Here is a 20,267-nt window from a genome sequence, read left to right as displayed (position 1 = left end):
AGTGTGCATCAGCCACTAGCTTCTATCCATACATCAGTCTCTGCACAACACTGCTCAGGAGCTGCGGTACAGGGAGAGGAGGTGTCCTCCTGCCATTGGAGAATTTGCCACCTGCCTCCTCCTCTTGGATTCTGACACCAAAAGCACCCAGCTCATTGTGTGGGGCAGTACTCGGTGGTCCAAGCATTTTGTATGATGCTGGGAAGTACTGGCCACGGGGATGCCTTCAAGGAAGTGTCACAGGTCCTGGCCTCAGTAAGATGCCTCTCCTGGATGAATCAACCAGGGTAGAAGGACACCCAAGACACACTATAACCAACTGTCCCTTTCAAACACTAAACAAACAAGACTGAAGTGAATGTATGCTTCTCCTCTCCCAGTCCCAGCGGGGCGACGGGAGAGGAGCGGAGGGCAGAAAACAAAAAGACACAAATTTAGAGAGTGTGAAGATCTCACTTCACGATCTTCCCACCCGGTGCCTGCTACCAGTTTTCTGGTAGTACATTATCAAGTAGGCTGACAGAGCCTCCAGAGGACCAGGAGAGTGAGCTGTAACCCTTTCCTTCCCCCAGAGCAGTGCGGCTCCACAGAATCAAAATCCATGCCTCAAATGTGAGCAGGTGCCCGCCCCCTCCCCGCCCCACCAAGTTCTCTAAGAGCCATACTTCAGAAGCTACAAACACACAAGTGAAGCCAAATTTGGTAACACATATAATTCAACCCAATATGTCCCAAACATCATCATGCTAACACCTGACAAGTGCAGAAACCATGAATGAAATGTTACACTTTTTTCACACCAAGTCTTCAACTGCCACCTGTACTTTCCGCTTAAAGTCCATCCTAATTCCGGCCGTCCACATGGAAAGGGTCCAAGAGCCACCTACGGCCACTGGCTGCTGTCCTGGACAGAACGGCTCCAGAGGTCACTACTGCCCAAATTGTCTTAAGTCACAGCCAGGATGGCCATGCAGGTAAAGCAGATGCGATCCATCTGGGCAAGCTCCAGGGGGAGATCTGGTCGTTTATAAGACGAGGAATCTACCTTTTTAAAAAAAACTGGAGTCGGGACCTTTTCCAAGTTTGAAGTTCATGTCTGCTGCCAAAGCACGGGCAAAGCCCTTGGCTCTTTTTATCCAGAAAAGCATAGTCACCCAAGTCCCTGAGTGATGGTGGTTGAGATCCCAGTGCAGGAAATTCCGTTCACCTCACACACTCCTTCCCAGAGAACGCAGGCACGGGTCAGACATTCCCACTGCCACGCCCCGCACCCCAGTGGTGGACGTGAAAGTGGCAGGCATGAGAAATGAGGCGTGGGAATGATGGGTTTCCATCATGCTGCGGGCCATGGGTGAGACAGGTGGAAGATGACCTGGTTGTTACCTGATCGTTACGTACCTCACAGCCTACCGGGGTGCCCAAGGGCAATAACATAGAGCTCCTGGCAAACTGGGAAGCGCTACCCAAGTCTAGTTATTATGATGGGGGAGGACACCACTCCTCACCTGAAAGAGCAGATAGAAGGGGGGAAAACAGTAACTTGAAACCGAGAGGCGGCCAGGGGATGCGTCCTGTTGTCCTGGGTGGACACAGCAAGGCCCCAGCGCCTTTCCCGGGAGCACCCGGGCAGCGCCTACAAATGCTGTGGGTGGGCCCAGGATTCAAACTCCTGCCCGCACCCGGGGGCCCATTCCCATCCACTCCCGGGTTCTTATGAGACTCTAGACAATGGCTCAGGACACTTCAAGCTGCTCTTTCCCACCTGAGTCAGTGCGGCCTGAAAAGCCTCTGACTCCGGGGGACGCGGGCGCTGGACTGTTCGCCAGCGCAAGGGCCACGGGACTGGCGCCTGCGCTGCGCTGCACCTTCTCCAACAAAAACAGACCGGGCCGCCTGGCCGCCAAGTCTCCCCTGTACCTGTCCAACCACCCCGCCGCGCCGGCGGGTTGCTCCAAGCCGGCGGCCTTTACGAGGGCCAGCGGGAGTCGCCCACACAAAGACGCCTTGTGCCGCTGCGCCCCGGGCGCCGCAAAGCCAGGTCGCCGGGCACCGCACCCGGGTCGGAGCAAGCAGAGCGTCTCCCACCCCGGCCCCTGCGAGCTCCGAGTCCGACACCCCCAGCGCTCACCCTGCACAGAAAAGCCCAGCCCTGCCCTTGGCTTCCCCCCAGGGGATTCCCCTCGGCTCGCCGCAAAACCAGCACCCTCGAAAGGACCCGTCGGCCCACACGGGCGCAGGGACAGGGACGCCACTCGGCAGAAGTTTTGCACGGTCGCCACGCTGCGCTCCTCGCTTCTCGCCGGAGAAGGGATCGAGTCACTCTCCATCCCCTCCCCACCCCCAACTCGGGCCCCAGCCGCCGCCTCCTGGCGCGGGACAACTCCGGGGCTCCCCGAGGTTCGCTCACCTCTGGTCCAGTCCACCACTTGTTTGGGGCTCCACTTCGTCACGGGTTCCATAGTAAAGGGGCCTGGCCGCCAGCAGCGGAGTCGGCGGGGAAGTGCTGCTGCCTGCGCCCCGCGGCCGCTTCGCTGCGCGTCGCAGCGCCGGGTCAAGGCTGCATGGCGGAGCTCAGCGGGTCAGCCTGCGCCACTTAGCCCGAGGAGCGCAGCCCTCTCGCCGGCGCACGGGACAGCTGTGTGCTCCTCCTCTAGCTGCCACAGTCCAGCGGCGCCTGCTCCTCCTCCCTTCCCCGGGCACAGCAACTGTGCTCCTGGGCGACGGCAGCTGCCAGCACGAGGGGCTACGACCCCCAGCCTCGCCGCGGGGGTGCCTCCCGGCGGGGACCAAGTGCTACAACCTTTGCAGTGCAGCCCGGGGAGCAGCGAGCTCTGCGGGATCCTCCGCGTGCGCCGCCCTCCGAGCCTTCCCGCCCGCGGGGCCCACCTCCTGCGCCGCCCTCCGGGCCGCCTTGGCGGGGAGGAGCGCAGTGCGCGCGCTCGGGTTACAAAGTTTCGGCTCGGGTCGTGGCTAACCGAATAAAAGGAGGGGCGGGAAGCTCGTGGGAGGGGAGGAGTCCGGTGACTTGCCCTGACCAAGCAGTCCCCGGTCTCCGCGGACGCTCGGACCGGCTTTCCGCTCCGGCGGGGCGGGCTGGACAGGGTGCTTGCCTCTCCCAAGGCCCGGGTCCGGCTAGCGGCGCTGCGATCCGCGGCTTTCCATCACAATGCTAGCCGACCCCCTGGGCCGTCCTCATTTTAAGTTTCTGAAAGTGGGATGATTTTGTTTCTATTTTGGAGGACATGGCGAATGCGACTGCAATGATCATGCACCTTGACCCATACGCTAAGAGGATAGCTTTTAGCATGGTGTTCTGCCACATTATAATATTCATATTTGCAAAGTGAGCTAATGCTCATTTGGATTACTCATTAACCTTGAGGGAAAGTTGCTAGCCTGCCAGAAAAAAAAAATACTGTGTGTGTAGTTTCAGAGACCAATGGGGGTGTGCACATTCGGGGACTGGATCTGTGCTGTGAGCCCCAAATTGCACCGTCCTCTTCACCGTCTTGCAGGCTACCCCACCCTGCCCCGCAGCCCCAAGGTGGGATGTTTGATTCCTCAGCTTCCCTTACAGACTATTAACCCCTTGAGGGCAGACCCTGTATGATAGATAGCAGGGTCCTCTCCCACCTCCAGCCCTCTGTCAGGCAGCATCTAGCACTCAGTCAAGGGTATCGTTGGAGACTGCGGAGGTCTCCCATGTGCCAACCAGCGCATTCACTGGGCAAGGGTGTAGCTAGATGGTGGGTGCCATCTGGCCCCCAGCAGGCCGCCGCACCTGTTCCGCGTGAGAAGCCCAAGCAGCGTGCTCAGGACATGAAGCCACCTCGGAGGCTCCTCCCCTACGGCCTGTTCGGGGACCTGGGAACCCCAGCTACAGGGAACCCCAACTCAGACATGCAGGTGTTTCTTTGTTGAGCCAAAAAGATTGGCAGAACAACAAGCTTGGCAAAATGATGATAAAATTCCCGGTGGACTAGTTGTCCTATTTAAAAATATTAAAAAAAAAATCCTTAAGCCCAGTAACATCCTTTGTTGATCATCTTTATGGAAGTCAGCAGGAAGGAGAACCAAGGACCTTGACATTTCGTCCAGGGAAAACGTAGCTAACCTTAGCCACGCCCATAGTTACCACAATCTGTGTTGTATGCTGTCATCTTTGTGACTAAGGTGACCTCACGATTTATCACCAAACCGAAATACTTTCGAGCACAGAATGGGGCGCTATCGATACTTGTGTGGGATTAACTTAGATAAACCAGGCCATACGCTCTGTAAGGATCAACAACAATTCAGGGCTAATGATTTTGTCACAGTGGTTTACCTGACATTTTCACAATGCTTGCAAAATTCATTTTGATTGTCTTTACTGCAGAGTAAGAAGCTGGAACTTAGGGGTGAAGCCAGAATCTGGAAAATTGTACTCCACTGAGTCAATGTGCTCTTCTGTACCCAGGACAGAACACAGCATAGCTAAGGAGGCAGGTCGATTCGCTCTCTAAATGAATTAGCATTCTGCTTCCTCTTTAAGCTCTCCAATGGTAATTACTGCTTAAATCAGGCCTCCCACCTTAATTATGGCTGTGAGTGTGTGAAACTCTTAGGGAGGCCTCACTTTCTAACTTGAGAATGTACAGTCACTAGTGATAGAATACATAAAAAAACAAGCAGAATCAGGCAAATCAACACCCACGCCAAAGGATTGTTTACAAATGTGTATTTCTTGTAGAATTCCACCTGGCTTTCAGGAGCAGTGCCTTCCCTCTTGTTATCTACCCCCATGCTTTGTATGCAACAGGGCACCCAGTGCATCGTTTTGAATTGAATTGAATTGAATGAGTAGAAGAACTGATACTGGAACACAGACCTCCGGGCTTCTCATTTTTCTTTGTGCTGTCTTGTTTATTTAGGTTATTCATTCAATCAACCAAACACATGCACATAAGGCACTAACCCAGGGAGAAGGAAGACTCAGAAATGAAGGCTGGGTGGCTTCGTGGATTGAAGATCCTGTGTGCTGTGTGTCGGGACACTTCAGCAGCAGCAGAGTGGCCTGGGAAACCCTGGCAAGCGAGCTTGGAGGGCCACCGTGAAGCCAACGTTTTTGAGCCAGTTCAAATCTCTTTTATTTGAGAAGAAGGCTTGGAGCATTTTGGATTACTGGTTGAGCTACCATTCACTAGATAAATAGAAGAAGAGCAAAAAAGGAAACTTTTAAACAAGCGGATCCTTCTGTGAACACAGTCTCCTTGTTCAAGCCAGTCTCCAGAGTGAAGGATGCAAACAAGAACGCAAGCTCCTCTGACCACGTCACATTTTGTCACAATCTTGGGGCTTACTCCTACTGATTAGTTTCTTCCTATCATGTTACTACCTTTTCTCCCCCACTATTTCCAGAATAGCCAAAACTATTTCCCCACCCATGGTTGTCTCATGTTATCTTTTCATTTGAGAGACATCAAACAGCTCTGCAAATTACTCTGGGAAACACCCTGCAGCCAGCGCTGGGCCTTCTTATCTTGCGCATGGCCTCACCGCCAAGTCCTCAGTTAAGCACCTCACCCAGGCTGCTGACGGCCTTGTCTGTCTTCCATTCTATGCATTTTCATCTGGATTCTTCACATCCCAGTAATGTGGTTGTCTCTCTCCATACACCAGGTTCCCATCAGATAATCTGGCTAGGAGAGTTCTCAGACTTTTTCTTCAATCAGCTAAGTGCCGCCCCACTCCATTGAGAGTCTTTCAGTCACCTGGTATCCTAAGGAACTCATCCTACAGGAGGAAAGCTGACACTTGGTTTTCTGATCCCTGTCATTCAAACATCAGTGTCAAAGCAAGAAGTATTCAAAAAACCTCACCTGTTCTAAATCCTGTAAGAAAACAAATTGATTAAACCTTGCTGATGGGAAAAGTTGACACCATTAAGTCCAACTTTCAAGAACACTCAGGTCTATTTTCAGAGATGTTCCGTGAAACAGTGCCGTGAAGTCAGGCCCCCTTCCCCTCAGGTCCTGACTTGGCTAGTGATGGAGAATGCTTGGCAGGCAAGACAGGGAGGACCAGTCCTGCACCTGATGCCCCACACGACAGCATCCTGCCCACCAGCTGCTCCTGAAGTTTGAGTTTACTATCAAAGACTCATTCCCTCTGAACAGGTAAATGCAATACGAAGAGTTTCAAACTCAGTGATTTTCATTTCAAACGTTAAGTTCTGTGTTCATCATCAGAAAGACTCTAGGTGTAAAAAGGGCTAATGAAAATTATTCTAAACATAAAAATGAACCAATAATCAGAAATAAAGCACAGATTTAAGTCTATAAACACAATAAGCTAGATTTTAAATTCTCTGAAGTATTAAAAAGAACATAAAACAATCACATATTATTTTGTATTTCTCAAGCTTGAATTTAGCATAACTTATCTTTGAATGTCACTTGAAATCAAATCTAAGTATGAAGGGAATTTTCAGAAGTCCACAAAAAATGAATTTAAAAGAAATTTATTTTGGTACCAAAAATAGTTTGGTAACCAGGCATATGAAGAATCTTCAAAAAGTGTATGGAGAACCCGGTACAAAAGTCTAGCGGCTAACTTCATGTCTTGCATCCTACAGGATCCCATATGGGCACTGATTCGTGTCCCAGCTGCTCCACCTCCCATCCAGCTCCCTGCTTGTGGCCTGGGAAAGCAGTGGAGGACGGCCCAAAGCCTTGGGACCCTGCACCCGCGTAGGAGACCCGGAAGAGGCTCCTGGCTCCTAGCTTCAGGTTGCTTCAGCTCTGGCCGTTGCAGACACTTGGCAAGTCAACCAGAGAACAGAAGATCTTTCTGTCTCTCCTTCTTTTTGTATATCTGCCTTTCCAATAAGGGAAAAATGATTTTTTTTTAAAGTGCAGGGAAATTAAATATTAGTAAAATGAAAATCACTGTCTATGGCTATGTGTCTCCAAATGCTCCAGAATGTGATTAGGCAGCGTTCATGAACTTGAGTTCACTGTGAAAGTCATTTGTTCTTCAAGCACTCAGCAACCATTGTCCACAGAGGGGGATCACTCCTAGTTTCAGCCACCCGAGGGATCCACGTTCTGCAGCGACTACTTATCCATGCGCCCCCACTTTCACCCCAAGCATGGTTATGTTTCCAAGTTGGGGGGTCTTTAGATGACTGCAACAGGACCATGTTTCTTAATTTTCCAAACCAGCCCCTCACTTCTGTAAATGCTGTAATCATTTGGGATGGGGAAAGGTAGAAAGGGAAAAAAAGCATGTGAGGAAAGAGGGGAGTGTCCCTTAGGCATCAGTCTCCTTAGGCATCAAAAGGGAAAGAGAAAAATGCACACCCATCAGTGTTTTCCTGTTGGGCCTCAGAGGATCCCATAGGATTCTAAGAGCATGCCCAAAGGCCTGATCAGCAGGAGAACTTCCTCTGGCCGCTGCATGGCAGCATCACCATGCTTGAAGCCCACAACCAGCTCACAAATGACAGCAGAGCTAATTGTTTTGCAGGAATGGTTTTGATATGTATGCGTTCCATCTGAAAGAACTCTCAGATCAAATTTTCTTTTCCATTTGAGGTCATACCTCCACCTTCCCAAGGTTTTCCCCCTTCTCTCCTGGGCTTAGTCCCCAAGAAACAGCTGGAGTAGAGGCAGGGGAGGGGAAGGGGATGCCAGGATCTGGAGGAAGCCCCTTCCCCAAGCAGGAGTAAAGACAAAGCCTTTTGGTAGCTAAATCTACCATATCTTATTCCTATGAAATTCCTACTACTTTATGGAGGAAAAAGCAGAGGAACACGTGATTAGCCCCAGGGAGGAGGAGCCCCCAGCCTCTCTTTTGTCCTCCTCCAAATTAGGGCCCCTGTAGTTGCCATACACCGGTCAGCCAGCCAGCCAGCCAGCCAGCCAAGGGGTGTAAGGCCAAGAAATATAAGCGGCACCCAGGCAGAGCTTTACCACAGTGTCCCCTCCTCTGGCAGAACCATACACACCCCCCACCCCCCACCCCACCGTCCCACCCCATTTCATGTCCATGCCCTCTTATTACTTTTTTCCACTAAGGTGTTAGTTTAGATGTCCCTTGTTTCCAAAAGCAATGTTTTAAAGAGGAACTTTTTGAGATCCTAATTTTATTATTTCCAGTCTTAGGTAGTCTAGAATGGGCCACGTGACCTAGAGAGAGTCCATCTTTCAACCTACAGATCAAGGACTGGGGTTCAAAGGAACACTGTGATCTTTTGGGATTTGGAATTCTCTTTTCTAACAGTGAGGTGGCAGTAGCTGAGTCAGCTACGGCCCAGGGGAGACTTCAAGGAAGTACTTAATTAATTCCTTCTGGTCTACTCTAAGCTCACATGCCTTACCATGGCTTCATAAGTGCAATTTGTACATTTGATGCTGGGAACATTGGCTTTGAAAACAGCGTGGTGAGTGATAAGACGAGAGAAAGTTTTGCAGATTGTACCACAGACCGGCAATATACAATTTTATCAGACACCATCATTGGGGTGGTGATCAATCACATTACTGCAGGAATTCTTTGTGCTGCGACTGCTCAGGTCTGCGGCCAAAGGCCCATCGCATCACAGCACTCCATGGTACTCACAGCTGTGCATGTCACAGGCTCTCATCTCTGCTGCTTTGTAGAACACTAAACTCTTCTGGGTCACAGCTTCTCTTTCTCTGTGTTTCTCTCTCTCTCTCAGATTTATTTATTTGTTTATTTATTTGCTTGTTTGAAAAATTACGGAGAGAAAGACACAGAGTGAGAGAGAGCTCTTCCATCTGTTGGTTAACTGGTTCATCCTCCGGATGGCCTAGCCAGAGCTGGACCAGGCTAAAGACAGGAGTCAGGAGCATCATCCGGGTCTTCCACTCGGGTGGTGAAGAGGCTCAAACACTTGGGTCATCTTCCACTACCATTCGTAAGGAACTGGATCTCAAGTCAAACAGCTGAGAGACAAGCCAGCCACCACACGAGATGCTGCTGTTGGAGAATGTGCCTCTCTCTGTTACGCTACATGACAAACCACAGCTTCTCTTCTGCCCCATTCATCCATGAGTACTGCTGTGTCCTGGGGGATGCTTCTCTTCTCTGCATGATTCTTTGTCCTGCAACCATAAAGAAGGAGGTATTCAGACAAGCAAGGAAGGGAGGCCTGTCCCACTGCAGGCTGCCCGCCACAAATACTTCTTAAGACTGTCTGGCTCCAACTTTTAAGTGCTTTTAAAGCAGAACATTCTTGGGCCCAGCTCAATGGCTCAGTGGCTAAATCCTCTTATTTGCATGCACCAAGATCCCAAAAGGGGACCAGTTCACATCCTGTCTGCTGCCCTTCCCATCCAGCTCTCTGCTAGGAAATCAGTAGAGTATGGCCCAAAGGCTTGGGGTCCTGCACCTGGGTGAGAGACTCAGAAGAAGCTCCTGGCTCCTGGCTTCAAGTTGGTTCAGCTACAGCCATTGAGACCATTGTGGAATGAATCAGTGAACAGAAGATCTTTCTCTCGGTCTCTCCTTCTTTCTGTAAATCTGCCCTTCCAACAAAAACAAATAAATCTTTATTTTAGAAAATGCAGGAAGTTCTTCCTTATTGGTTGAAATGTTTGTTTGTAAGATATTATATGTGAATCAATCAGGAGACTGACATTGGAAAAGTCTGTTTTGCACTTCAGCGCTCCAAGTGCTCAGTCAGGTTTCTTTTGCAAAGGCAGTAACATCTGAGATTCCGTTGTATATTTTCTCCCTGCTCCCTCTCCCTCAGGACTCCTGAACATTTTTTCTTTCCTGTGTGTTTTTTTTTTTTTTTTTTGCTTTTCTCTGCAGGGGTCTCTACAAACAGGGTATCAAATTGAGCATTTCACTTCTGCCCAGGTTAAAATCAAATCAGCAAAAGTCCTACAGGAAGAGAGAACACATGTTAAGATGACAGGTTGCCAACCCTGGCTCTTTTCTGAGGGTCTGACTCCCCAAGAAAGAAATGCCACCTGACCACTGACCATAGGTGATGCCACTTCTCAGTGTGTCTGGGAGAGGAGCGCATCTGAACGAGCAAACAGGCAAGATGCGTCCTCACCCAGTGGGCTGCCATCAGCAGTCTGTTGAGGTTCCACATGGAACAGCATGGGAAGGACAGAGCTCTCTCCCTCTCTTTCTATCTCCCGTTCCAACAATGTAACAGCACAAGATTCTCCCTCTCAGGAGAGGAGAGGAAGCCCTCCATCCAGAGATGGAGGTGCCATCTTGGCACCAGAGAGACCAGCCATGACCTGCCAATGCTTTGCCCTTGGAGGGAGGGCCCTGCCTCTACACTGCTGTTTATAGAGCACACAGTCTATGGCATTCTCTTACCACAGCACACAGGGACTAGCAGACTCTCAGCCAGAGGCCAAAGTCTAGAAACCAAGGAGCTCCTGGTGGTACAGGTCCTGGGGTTAAAAGACTTGAGAGTTCTGATTTCTAAGGGCAGGGGAAAATGAGCAAGTGAGATCAGTGTGTGTGTGTGTGTGTGTGTGTGTGTGTGTGTGTGAGAGAGAGAGAGAGAGAGAGAGAGAGAGAGAGAGAGAGAAGAGAGAAGAGAGAAGAGAGAGAGAGCACACTCACTTCCCACAGCCCTTTTGTTAAGGCACTAAACTTAGCCACTAGGGCAGAGCCCTCATGGCCCACCTACAGAACCAGGACAGTAGCAACTGGCTCCATCATGAGCTTTGGTGAGAAGAAACTGTATGCAAAGCAGAGACTTATAGCATCAATCCCCCTACACCCCCAGAGTTCAGATCTTTGGACTAAGTCTAAAGCTCACCACCAGCTTTCCTGCGTCTCCAGTCTGCAGAGAGCAGCTGCTAGGACACACCTGCACACAGATTCCCTAAACAAATATACACTCACCTCCATGCCACTGTACATGCCTTTGGGATCCGTTTCTCCAGAGAACCCTGCCTAACCCCCTAACATGAAGTGAGGTGCCCCAGTTTCATGAGGACCCACACTGCTCTCTCGCAGTCAAGTCCCTTCACTCTGATCTCAATTCAAGGGGCCTCATAGGCAAATGCTGTATTTATTTCACTGGATTTCTGAATTTTTTCCCCACCGTTTGTGGTCTGCTAAGCTCTGCAGCTCTCAATGCTTCCTTTCCCTTCCTTGAAAACAAATCTAAGAAATGACTTCTCCTTGAGTTATTATTTGACAAAAATTGATAATCCCTAGTCAGTGCTTTTATTTCTCTAGAACGATTTACTGGAAGATTCTAGCAACTCAGCCCACATCCCTTCACCAAATAATGATTCAACAAACCCTTTCATCTCTCTCAAGTCCAGCCAGCACCTCGATGAAGTCTTTCTTAGCTGTATGTCCTCATAGAGTAACATAACAATTGCAACCCCCCAACGCTTTAGAAGCCAAGGCCAGCAGGGTGAGAGTTGTGGCACACCGTGCTGAGCTGCCACTTGCAATCACTGTGTTCTATATTGACAAGCTTGGACTTGAGTCCTGCCTCCCCTATCAGTCTGGTTCCTGCTCGTGTACAAGGAAGAAAGCAGACGATGGCCCAAGTGCTGGGGCCTTCTGCCGCCGTGTGGAAGGCCCAGATGGACTCCTGCTCCCTGGCTCCTGCTTCGAGCCTAGCTCAGCTCTGGTTGTTGCAGGCACATGGAAAGTGAGCCAGCAGAAGGACCTCTGTCGCTTTGCCTTAGTAAGCAGACAGTAACAAAGTGCCTTGGAGACAAAGAATTCCCAGCATTCTCAGTTTGTGTCACCACGCAGCTAGTAGCATCCCAAATGTGCAGGATGCTGGACTCCTATAACCTACAAGGCAAACAGTGGCTCCCCACTCCTCCCCACAGCATCAGAGAACAACCTCTGTAATCAGCTTCTTCTCTTCACGCAAGATGAGGTTTGCACACCAGCGACAAGGCCTAACAGGAGCATGATTCTCTTCTGTGTGGGTTTTCCTCTTTCCTTCTGCTGATAGCACTGGTGATTTGTTGTGAAAGTGGAAATAATTTGTGGACCAGTATTAACTTCAACTACTAATTAATCCACTAAACAACTTAAAAGCCTTCCCTCTGGGGAAAAGGAAGCCTGTGTCGTGGACAAGAAGCCTTTGTTTTGAAAGATCCGAAGGCAAGGCCTTCATCAATCGCCAGACTTCAGAAGACTCCCCGAAGCCTGTCTGTGGACAAAGGCCCATGGGGAAGCCCCGTCCGGAGACAAGTCGAGCTTGATGAGTTCCAACTTGCCATTTCATCAAGAGATAAGCCCTGGGACCATCTTCACAGAGGAACAGTCTCTCATCTGGGCCAGACATGTAATGCAGGTATTATGGACAAGTAACTAAAGAGTGACTCCCTGGCCTGTATTTCTTTGTATGATTTTTATAGCCTCTGAACAGAACACCCACACAGAATCTCCCCCAGGTTTCCAGGCTGCAGTGCAGCTGACCCACATTTTCAATTTTCTATTACTTCTACGGCATTTCTGTACCAGCACTCCTGGGCGGGATCCACATGAAAGTTGCATTTTTATGGATCATAGATACCTGTAGGTTCCCTGCTACAGTTAACCTATTTGAGAATTGCAGGGGAGGGGGGTTCTTTTTATTGTATTTGAGAGGCAGAGAGAGAGACAAGGAGAGAGAGAAAGATAATCATAACTCGCTCGCAGGATTGAACCAAGATGCAGCCTGAGTGAGGAACCCCATCTGGGTCCGCCGTGTGGATGATGGGGGTTTAAGCACTTGAGCCGTCACTTGCTGTCTCCCAGAGGGCACACTGGCGGGATGTTGAAAGCTGGAGCACGGCCAGGACGCAAACCAGGACATGTGGATGCGGGATGCAGTTTCCTGGACAGTGTCTTAATGCTGTGCCAAAGGCCCACCCCCAAGAGAGATTTTATTTTAACTGACAGATTAAGATATGTACATCTTTATACATAATAATATGTTATTCTCATGTATGCACAGCATATATTGTGGCATGGTTCAAGCAAGTTAAGAAAGGATTTTTGTCTTGCTTACCCCTGCACCATGGAATTCCAATATCACTATTTGTGCAAATCATGTTCAATGCCATGTGGAGTAATAACTGATCATAAATTGACCAACTAACCTCAGAAATGGAAAAGGAAAACATGAAGTGTTTTCATTAAGGGAACTCTAACCAGGGTGTGCCTTAGTTAGCAACCAAAGTTTAAGGAAAAGCAAAACTCAAGCAGCCTAAACTTTCAACCATTTTTTGACCACCAATATTAATGAAACAATAAAGATATTGTAAACACTAGATGTAAATAAACAACAGACGTAACAAAGGCATGATAAGGTATTACATACCAATACATGGTAGGAATAGCATAAAGTATAGCTATTACTTTTTATTTACTTTTGCTTACTTTTAATTGACAGGTAGCAATTGTACATATTTGTGGGGTACAGTGTGATGTTTCACTATCTGTATACATGGCAGGTATTTGGCTTTGAACACTGCCAAATAAAAGCACAGATAATTTAAAGGCTGCTAGAGTACTCCATTTTATTTGTTTTAAAATGCATCAGAGTAACTAAGTGGGTTTTAAACGAGGTCCACAAGTCGGTTGAGGTCCCCCTTCCTTCAAAAGGTGGAACCTAATACCTCTTGGCTGTGTGTGTGACTTGTCGCTAACAGACTATGGGCAACAAGGAGATGTGTGATTCTGAGATGTATCACCCAGAACATGGTGCCTAGTTATCCTTCTGGCCCACAACACAGCAGCCTCTGTGCTCTGAGGACATTGTGGAGCCCTACGGGGAGTCCCACAGCCGCCAGCACCGGCTCCCAGTCCTAGCAGTCAGCCACGCTGGAAGCCTCCTTCGTTCTCGGAGGAGAGTTTAGGTTAACTACAGCCTTGTCTATGACTTGACTGCAACCTAGGAAAGGCATTGAGCCAAACTAGCGAGCTACACTACTCCTGGCTCACAGAAACTGTGTGATGTGGCAACAGTAATGCAAAGAGCTCACCCATTTCTCCGCCAAGATTTCTCCGACATAAACTGACAGCATGTAGCACGACCTCCAACATTGTATGCTATCCGTTATTGGTCCCGTCAGAACGGAAGTCCACTCCCGTCAGAACGGAAGTCCACAAAAGCAGAATCTCTGTCTTGCTTAGAATGTACACTGACAGAGAAAACCAGTGTGTGGAACAGAGTAGGCCCTCAGGAAGCATTTTCCGAATGTGTGAATCATTCGATGAGCTTGTCTCAATCTCTATCGGGTAAAGATGTGGAGTTTCAGAAACATCTTAATGAAACTATTTATATGCGAGAGAATGAGAGAGATCTTCATCTGTTGGTTCTTTGCCCCAAATCCTCACCAAGGGCTGGGACAGGCTAAAGCTGGAAAAAAGGAATTCAGTCCAGGTCTCCCACGGGAAAGGCAGAACCCCATCACTCTTGGCGACCAGGGTCTGAGGTGGGACGTCAGCTTCTGAGCAAACATCTTAACCATTCGGCCAAAGTCCATCGCTGCCAGAATTTTCTGAGTAGTGTTTCATCAGTGGTAAGTTGCTACCTGATAATGATATCTATGGTGAAGGTGGAACATCCATCCTGCTGTGCAGATCTCTTACTTTGCACAGTGTCTGTGCAATCTATTGACAGAAGAAAAAGACTCAATAGAGGTAACATTTCATAATCCCTCTACATAGCGTTAACCAAAACACAAACATAAGATGAGGAAGCGTTTTAGAAAAACAAACAAAAATCAAAACAATAATGAGGAACACATGCACACCCACACAGACTCTGGCGTGAAGAATGGACTGCAAGTCTCTCCGGAAGTGATTATTCCAGTGCTAACTGAAGAGGCAGCAGCAGGAGCCCAGGTCGGCTGGTGTTTGCCTGTGTGTGGACAGAGCAGACCGCCCAGTGGGGTGCGTTGTTTCAGTAGCTTCCGATTTGCATCTGAGGGCTGGCCTAATCAATCTAATTATTTTCTACCATGTTTAACTGAAACCTTCTCTGCTAAATTGATTCTTTCTTCAAGTAACACAGTTTCCTCTGTGTTCTTCCATGGGAGTCATTGTGTCTTTTTGCTTTCCTTGGACATTAAAGAAACGCTTAATAAATGGCTATACTGTGTTTTATCATTCAGGTCTAAAAACCAGCTTCGAAAAGCCTGGGGCTATCTCATTATCAATTCAACAAGGAGTTTAGTGTGTCTGCCAGCTCCTACTGTTGAAGTCGTATAAATGAAATGCTGTTTTTAAAAATTAGATCACCCCTTCTCAAAGAAAATGTAACCCTTTCTTAAGATTTTTTAATTTTTATTGGAAAGGCAGACATACAGACAGGAGCTAGAGAAAGGTCCCCTATCCATTGGTTCACTCCCCCAGTGGCTGCAATGGCCTGACTAAGCTCAATCCAAATCGAGAGTCAGGAGCTTCTTTTGGGTATCCCACCTGGGCGTAGGATACCAAGGCTTTCCCAGACCACAGGCAGGGAACTGGAAGAGAAGTAGAGCAACTGGGATATAAACCAGCACCCATATGGGATCCTAATGTATGCAAGGTGAGGATTTAGCCACTAGGCTACTGTACTAGGCCCGTTTTTATCATAGTCTACAAGCTGCCCCACTCACCTTACATTAAGCACTTAGGGGAATTATGCAGTAATTCAGCTTTCTGGCTGAACAGTGTGTCACAGACAGAAATGAATGAAATTCTATGAAATCACAAACAGGTAAGCAAGCTAGAAGAAGAGAAGCTAATTCCAGGTCTTGTATAATCTGAACAGATTGGCTGACATATACTGAAGTAGGCAGTCCTGGAAAATAGAGAAACAGAGTGAATAACAACAAAATTATGCAGGGCATAAACCATCAGGGACAGAAAAGCTGAATGTCGGCAACAAAATTCTACCTTTAATAGGAAAAGGATGACTGATGGTTATGAAAATCACTGTGCCAGCGTTGTTGGCACACTTGGGTATGTGAGAGGGTACAGCTGTGAGGAGGGGAGGGTATGCAGCGACTGGAATGCACCTGTTTGGTGACAGGCACATTTTTCCTCCTGGGTGGATTATTTTGAAAGTTCGATTTAGAGCAACCTCATGAACCAGGTCTCAAATTGTCACAATAGTGGGGAGAGGGCCAATTGTGGCTGCTCTACTATGAATTCTAATCATGCATCCATCATTGTATCATTCAGGGTTCTCTAGCAATGCAGTCAATAGGATATTCCTATAAGTATAGGAAGGGAGGTTTATGAAGGGAGTCTTGTTCACATGATTGTGATGACAGAGAAAGCGGTTGACAACCTGAGAACCTGGGATGCCCATAGCATGTCTTACCCCAAATCCAGGCGCCTCAGTGCCTGGGACACTAAGAATCTGTGTATCCATTCAAGGCCAAATGCCCAAGTGTCAGCAAGGGGTTACAAGTGGAAGTACAGAGTCCACACGACTCGGACACATCTCAGTTCTCTGAGAGAGACTGAGTCGCCTTCGTCTGGGGCTGTCATAGACCCCCAGCCCATCGATGGCAGGGCTCCCTAACCTGAGCCACTCAGACTCATAGGCTAACTTCAGCCAGAAACACAGATCAACACAACACACCCAAAACAACACTTTCCCAGGTTTCTGTTTCATGTGGCAATTTAAAAATATGTATTTATTGGGCCCGGCAGTGTGGCCTAGCGGCTAAAGTCCTCGCCTTGAATGCCCCAGGATCCCATATGGGCACCGGTTCTAATCCCGGCAGCTTCACTTCCCATCCAGCTCTCTGCTTGTGGCCTGGGAAAGCAGTCGAGGACGGCCCAATGCATTAGGACCCTGCACCTGCGTGGGAGACCTGGAAGAGGTTCCTGGTTCCCGGCATCGGATTGGCGCGCACCGGCCCGTTGCGGCTCACTTGGGGAGTGAATCATCGGACGGAAGATCTTCCTCTCTGTCTCTCCTCCTCTCTGTATATCTGACTTTGTAATAAAAATAAATCTTTAAAAAAAAAAATATATATATATATATATATATTTGAAAGGCAGAGTTACAGAGAGAAAGAGGAGATGAAAATCTTTTAACCCTGGCTCACTACCCAAATGGTCACAAAGGCCTGGGTTGTGCCAGGCTGAAGCCAGCAGCCAGGCACCTCATCTGGGTGTATCATGTGGGTTCAGAGGCCCAAGTACTTGGGCCATCTTTGGCTGCCTTCACAGGGAACTGGATTGGAAGTGTTGCAGGCAGGATTTGAATGGGTGTCCATACAAATACCAGTGTCATGGAGGATGGTTCAACCCACTACACCATGACACCATAAATTTACTGACACTAAATGTAATCATCTCAAGCACCATAAGCATCTGAACTCACCCCCCTCCTCCATTAGTTGGCTGCAGGCACCATGCCTATAGAGCATCACTCACATACTTGGGTGCCAGGTTCTGTGCTGCCTGGTGATACAGCAGTGGAAAAAACAGCTGGAGAATTGCTAAGGGATCGGTAACAAGCATAGTAAGTCAAGTCTCCACCTGTTGCACCAGTATCCCATATGGGCACCAGTTCAAGTCCTGGTCGCTCCACTTCCAATGCAGCCCCTTGCTCTTGCACCTGGGAAAGCAGCAGAAAGTAACCCAGATCCGTTGGCCCCTGTGCCATGTGGGAGAAGAAGCTCCTGGTTCCTGGCAGCTCCGGCCATTGCAGCCATTGCAGGAGTGAACCAGTGCATGAAAGGCCTCTCATGCTGTCTCTCCTTCTCTATAAGAAAAATAAATAAAAACAAATACATACATACATATACACATACATACATAATCAGGTGCATTAGCAGGGAGCTGGCTTGAAAGAGAAGTAGCTGGAACCCAAATCAACAGCCATATGAGACGAGGGCATCACAGGCAGTGCCTTAACTTGCTATGCCATGACACGGGCTTTCTTTGAGCTCCAATATACTCATTCATAAACAAGGGGTGATAATATGCCTATCATATTGAATTATTAGGATTACATTATGTAACTTGGGGGGAAGGGCATATTCTTAACTCCTACAAATGAACCAAATTAGATGAACACTACAAGACGGAGCCCAAACTAAGCAAGAGTGTCACAGATGCTCCTGACATCCTGTATGTCCAGCACATGAACTAGCTGAGAAATCCACAAGCTTTAGGTCGTGATCTAGAAAAGTTGGGCTAGCAGTGATTGCATGCTAGCAACAGGCCCTCTCCTTTCTTCTTCATTCCTCCCCTTCAGCCTTGCCCTCACAGCTCCGGGATTTAGAGGAGGCAGAGCGTGGTCTTAGTGGAGCCTCTTGTTCTCGTATAGCTGTCTCTGAACTTGTGCTTCTTTTCCCTTTTGCAACACTGGATTGTTGTATTTTTATCTACCCACTGCTAGGCTTCAGAACTCAATGCTTAGAACTGGCACAGCCAGGAACCCTCACATCAGGGGCCTCAGGGCCAGGAAGCTGGAGAAGACAAGCCCTGGGTCGCAGTGCACAGGCAGGACCTGGACCTGGGCAAGCAAGGGGACCCACCAGAGGCAGGGCAATCCCAGGGCCCATGTGAGTAATGCTTTTGGAGCACTGCGAGAAAGTGGGACAGGTGATGATGATGCTGACAGAAAGGAATGGTAGGCTTCCCAGGGAACATCCTGAACCGGTCATAAAGTGCGAAAGAAATTAAAAAAAAAAAAAATCTGTGTTTTCAGTGACACCATTGTAAGGACAGCAGTTGATACAGAATGTGGAACATTATGCTCAGTCACTGTGCATCTCCATGACATTTGTGCTGCTCATTAGATAGCCGTGACTTCCACTGTTGTTTACTTTGATGACAGCAGCAAACAAAAAGCAGGGGTGTCCACATGACCCAGGCATGTGTGATCATCACCACCGCATCCCTAACCAGGTCAGCACAGGCCAGGAGACAGCCCCTGAGCCTGTGAGGCAGCCATGGAGGCATTGCAGCCCGTGTGTGTGAGTGTGTGTGTGTGTGTGTGTACACGCACACCCTTGTCTGAGCAGTGCATCTCTGCCTTTCACTGAGCTACATCAATTTAAAGAAAAGCGAAGGTTGGAGGCTGTTGTGTGCTTACCCACAATAACTGATTCTGGAGGCATGAGTTAAGTGTTCTGTAATGGCAGAAGCAAACTGAAAACATTCAAACAGTAGGGTCCTTGTGTGTGTGTGTGTGCGTGTGTGTGTGTGTGTGTTTTAAAGCTATAAAGGAATCTAAGACTGTCTTGATTTTTACATGCCCCCGCCCCTGCCTCCAAGTCCTTCATGTTGTTGAACTAAACAAGCCAGCAGCGTAAACCGAAGAGTCTGTTTCAGGGAGGGAACGCACAGCGACCTTAGCACTTTTTGAAAGTCATCTTCCGGGATTCCTGGGGGGAAAGCAGTGATGAGAGAGATTTTTCCCTTAGTAATTTATGTGACAAGCTAAAAGCCCGAGGGAAACACAGAAAAAAAAATAAGCCCCAGCGCTGATTTCAATGGCTTCTCATTACAGTACAGGAGCCAGGCAACCCTGAGCATTTGTAGCTAAGAGGCAAGGAGTTGATAGGATTCATCTCCCTTTAAGAATGCACTGGGACCCAGGTACAGGAAAAAAACAATGTGGAAATAATAGTCTAACCCACTTTCCTGTAGCCCTTGAAACTTTTTGCCCTAATTAACTATGTAAAGATTGTCAAAAATAAAGGAAAAAAAAAAGAAGCACTAGGAAATTGTAGGGAACGAAGTTTTGTTGTTTTCAATGAAGTTCTCATTTTTTAAAAGAAGAAGAGAACAATGTTAAGAAGCTGTGCAGTGGCTGGGCACCGGAACCTTAGGAGCTCACAGCCCTTACCAGAGAGCCTGTTTCAGTGCTGGCTGAGTTCTAACACCGGCTTCCAGAAGGCAGCAGACAGCAGCTCCAGGAGCTGAGACCTTTGTGGTGGTCTGGACTGAGTTTCCATCTCCTGAGCCTAACCTGGCCCAGCTGCAGCTATAACAGGTAGACAGGAACAGATCAAGAGTCCCTCGCTCTCACTTAGAGAAACATGGATCGAAATCTGCTGAACAGATTTAGCAATGATAGACAATTTTTAAAAAATTATTTATTTTATTTGAAAGTCAGAATTAGAGAGAGAGGGAGAGACAGAGAGAGATCTTTGCACTCACTGGTTCATACCCCTGACCAGCCCGACAGCTAGAACTGGACTGATCTGAAGCCGGGAGCTTCTTCCAAGTTTCCCACACAGGTGCAGGACCAAGAGCTTTGGGCCATCCTTTGCTGCTTTCCCAGGCCACAAGCAGGGAGCAGGATA

General features: G+C 48.4%; 1 protein-coding gene across 2 annotated transcripts in view; it reads right to left on the bottom strand.

The window, feature by feature from the left end:
• The window catches only part of CNKSR3 (CNKSR family member 3), an 85,248-nt gene extending 82,353 nt beyond the window's left edge, over window positions 1-2,895 (bottom strand). Inside the window, exon 1 of one of the 2 annotated variants that reach the window (XM_004595443.4) lies at window positions 2,408-2,895. In XM_004595443.4, the coding sequence (XP_004595500.2) occupies window positions 2,408-2,459 (52 nt within the window). In that variant the 5' untranslated portion in view covers window positions 2,460-2,895. Of the gene's footprint in view, window positions 1-1,398; window positions 1,416-2,407 lie in introns of those variants that run through there. The other variant, XM_058663153.1, reaches the window with a different exon arrangement.
• Window positions 2,896-20,267: the final 17,372 nt, after the last annotated feature.

This window comes from Ochotona princeps, chromosome 1 (genome assembly GCF_030435755.1).
Source record: "Ochotona princeps isolate mOchPri1 chromosome 1, mOchPri1.hap1, whole genome shotgun sequence".
Classification (NCBI taxonomy): Eukaryota; Metazoa; Chordata; class Mammalia; order Lagomorpha; family Ochotonidae; genus Ochotona; species Ochotona princeps.
Note: the sequence above shows the minus strand (reverse complement) of the source record. Positions and strands in the feature narration are given on the sequence as shown.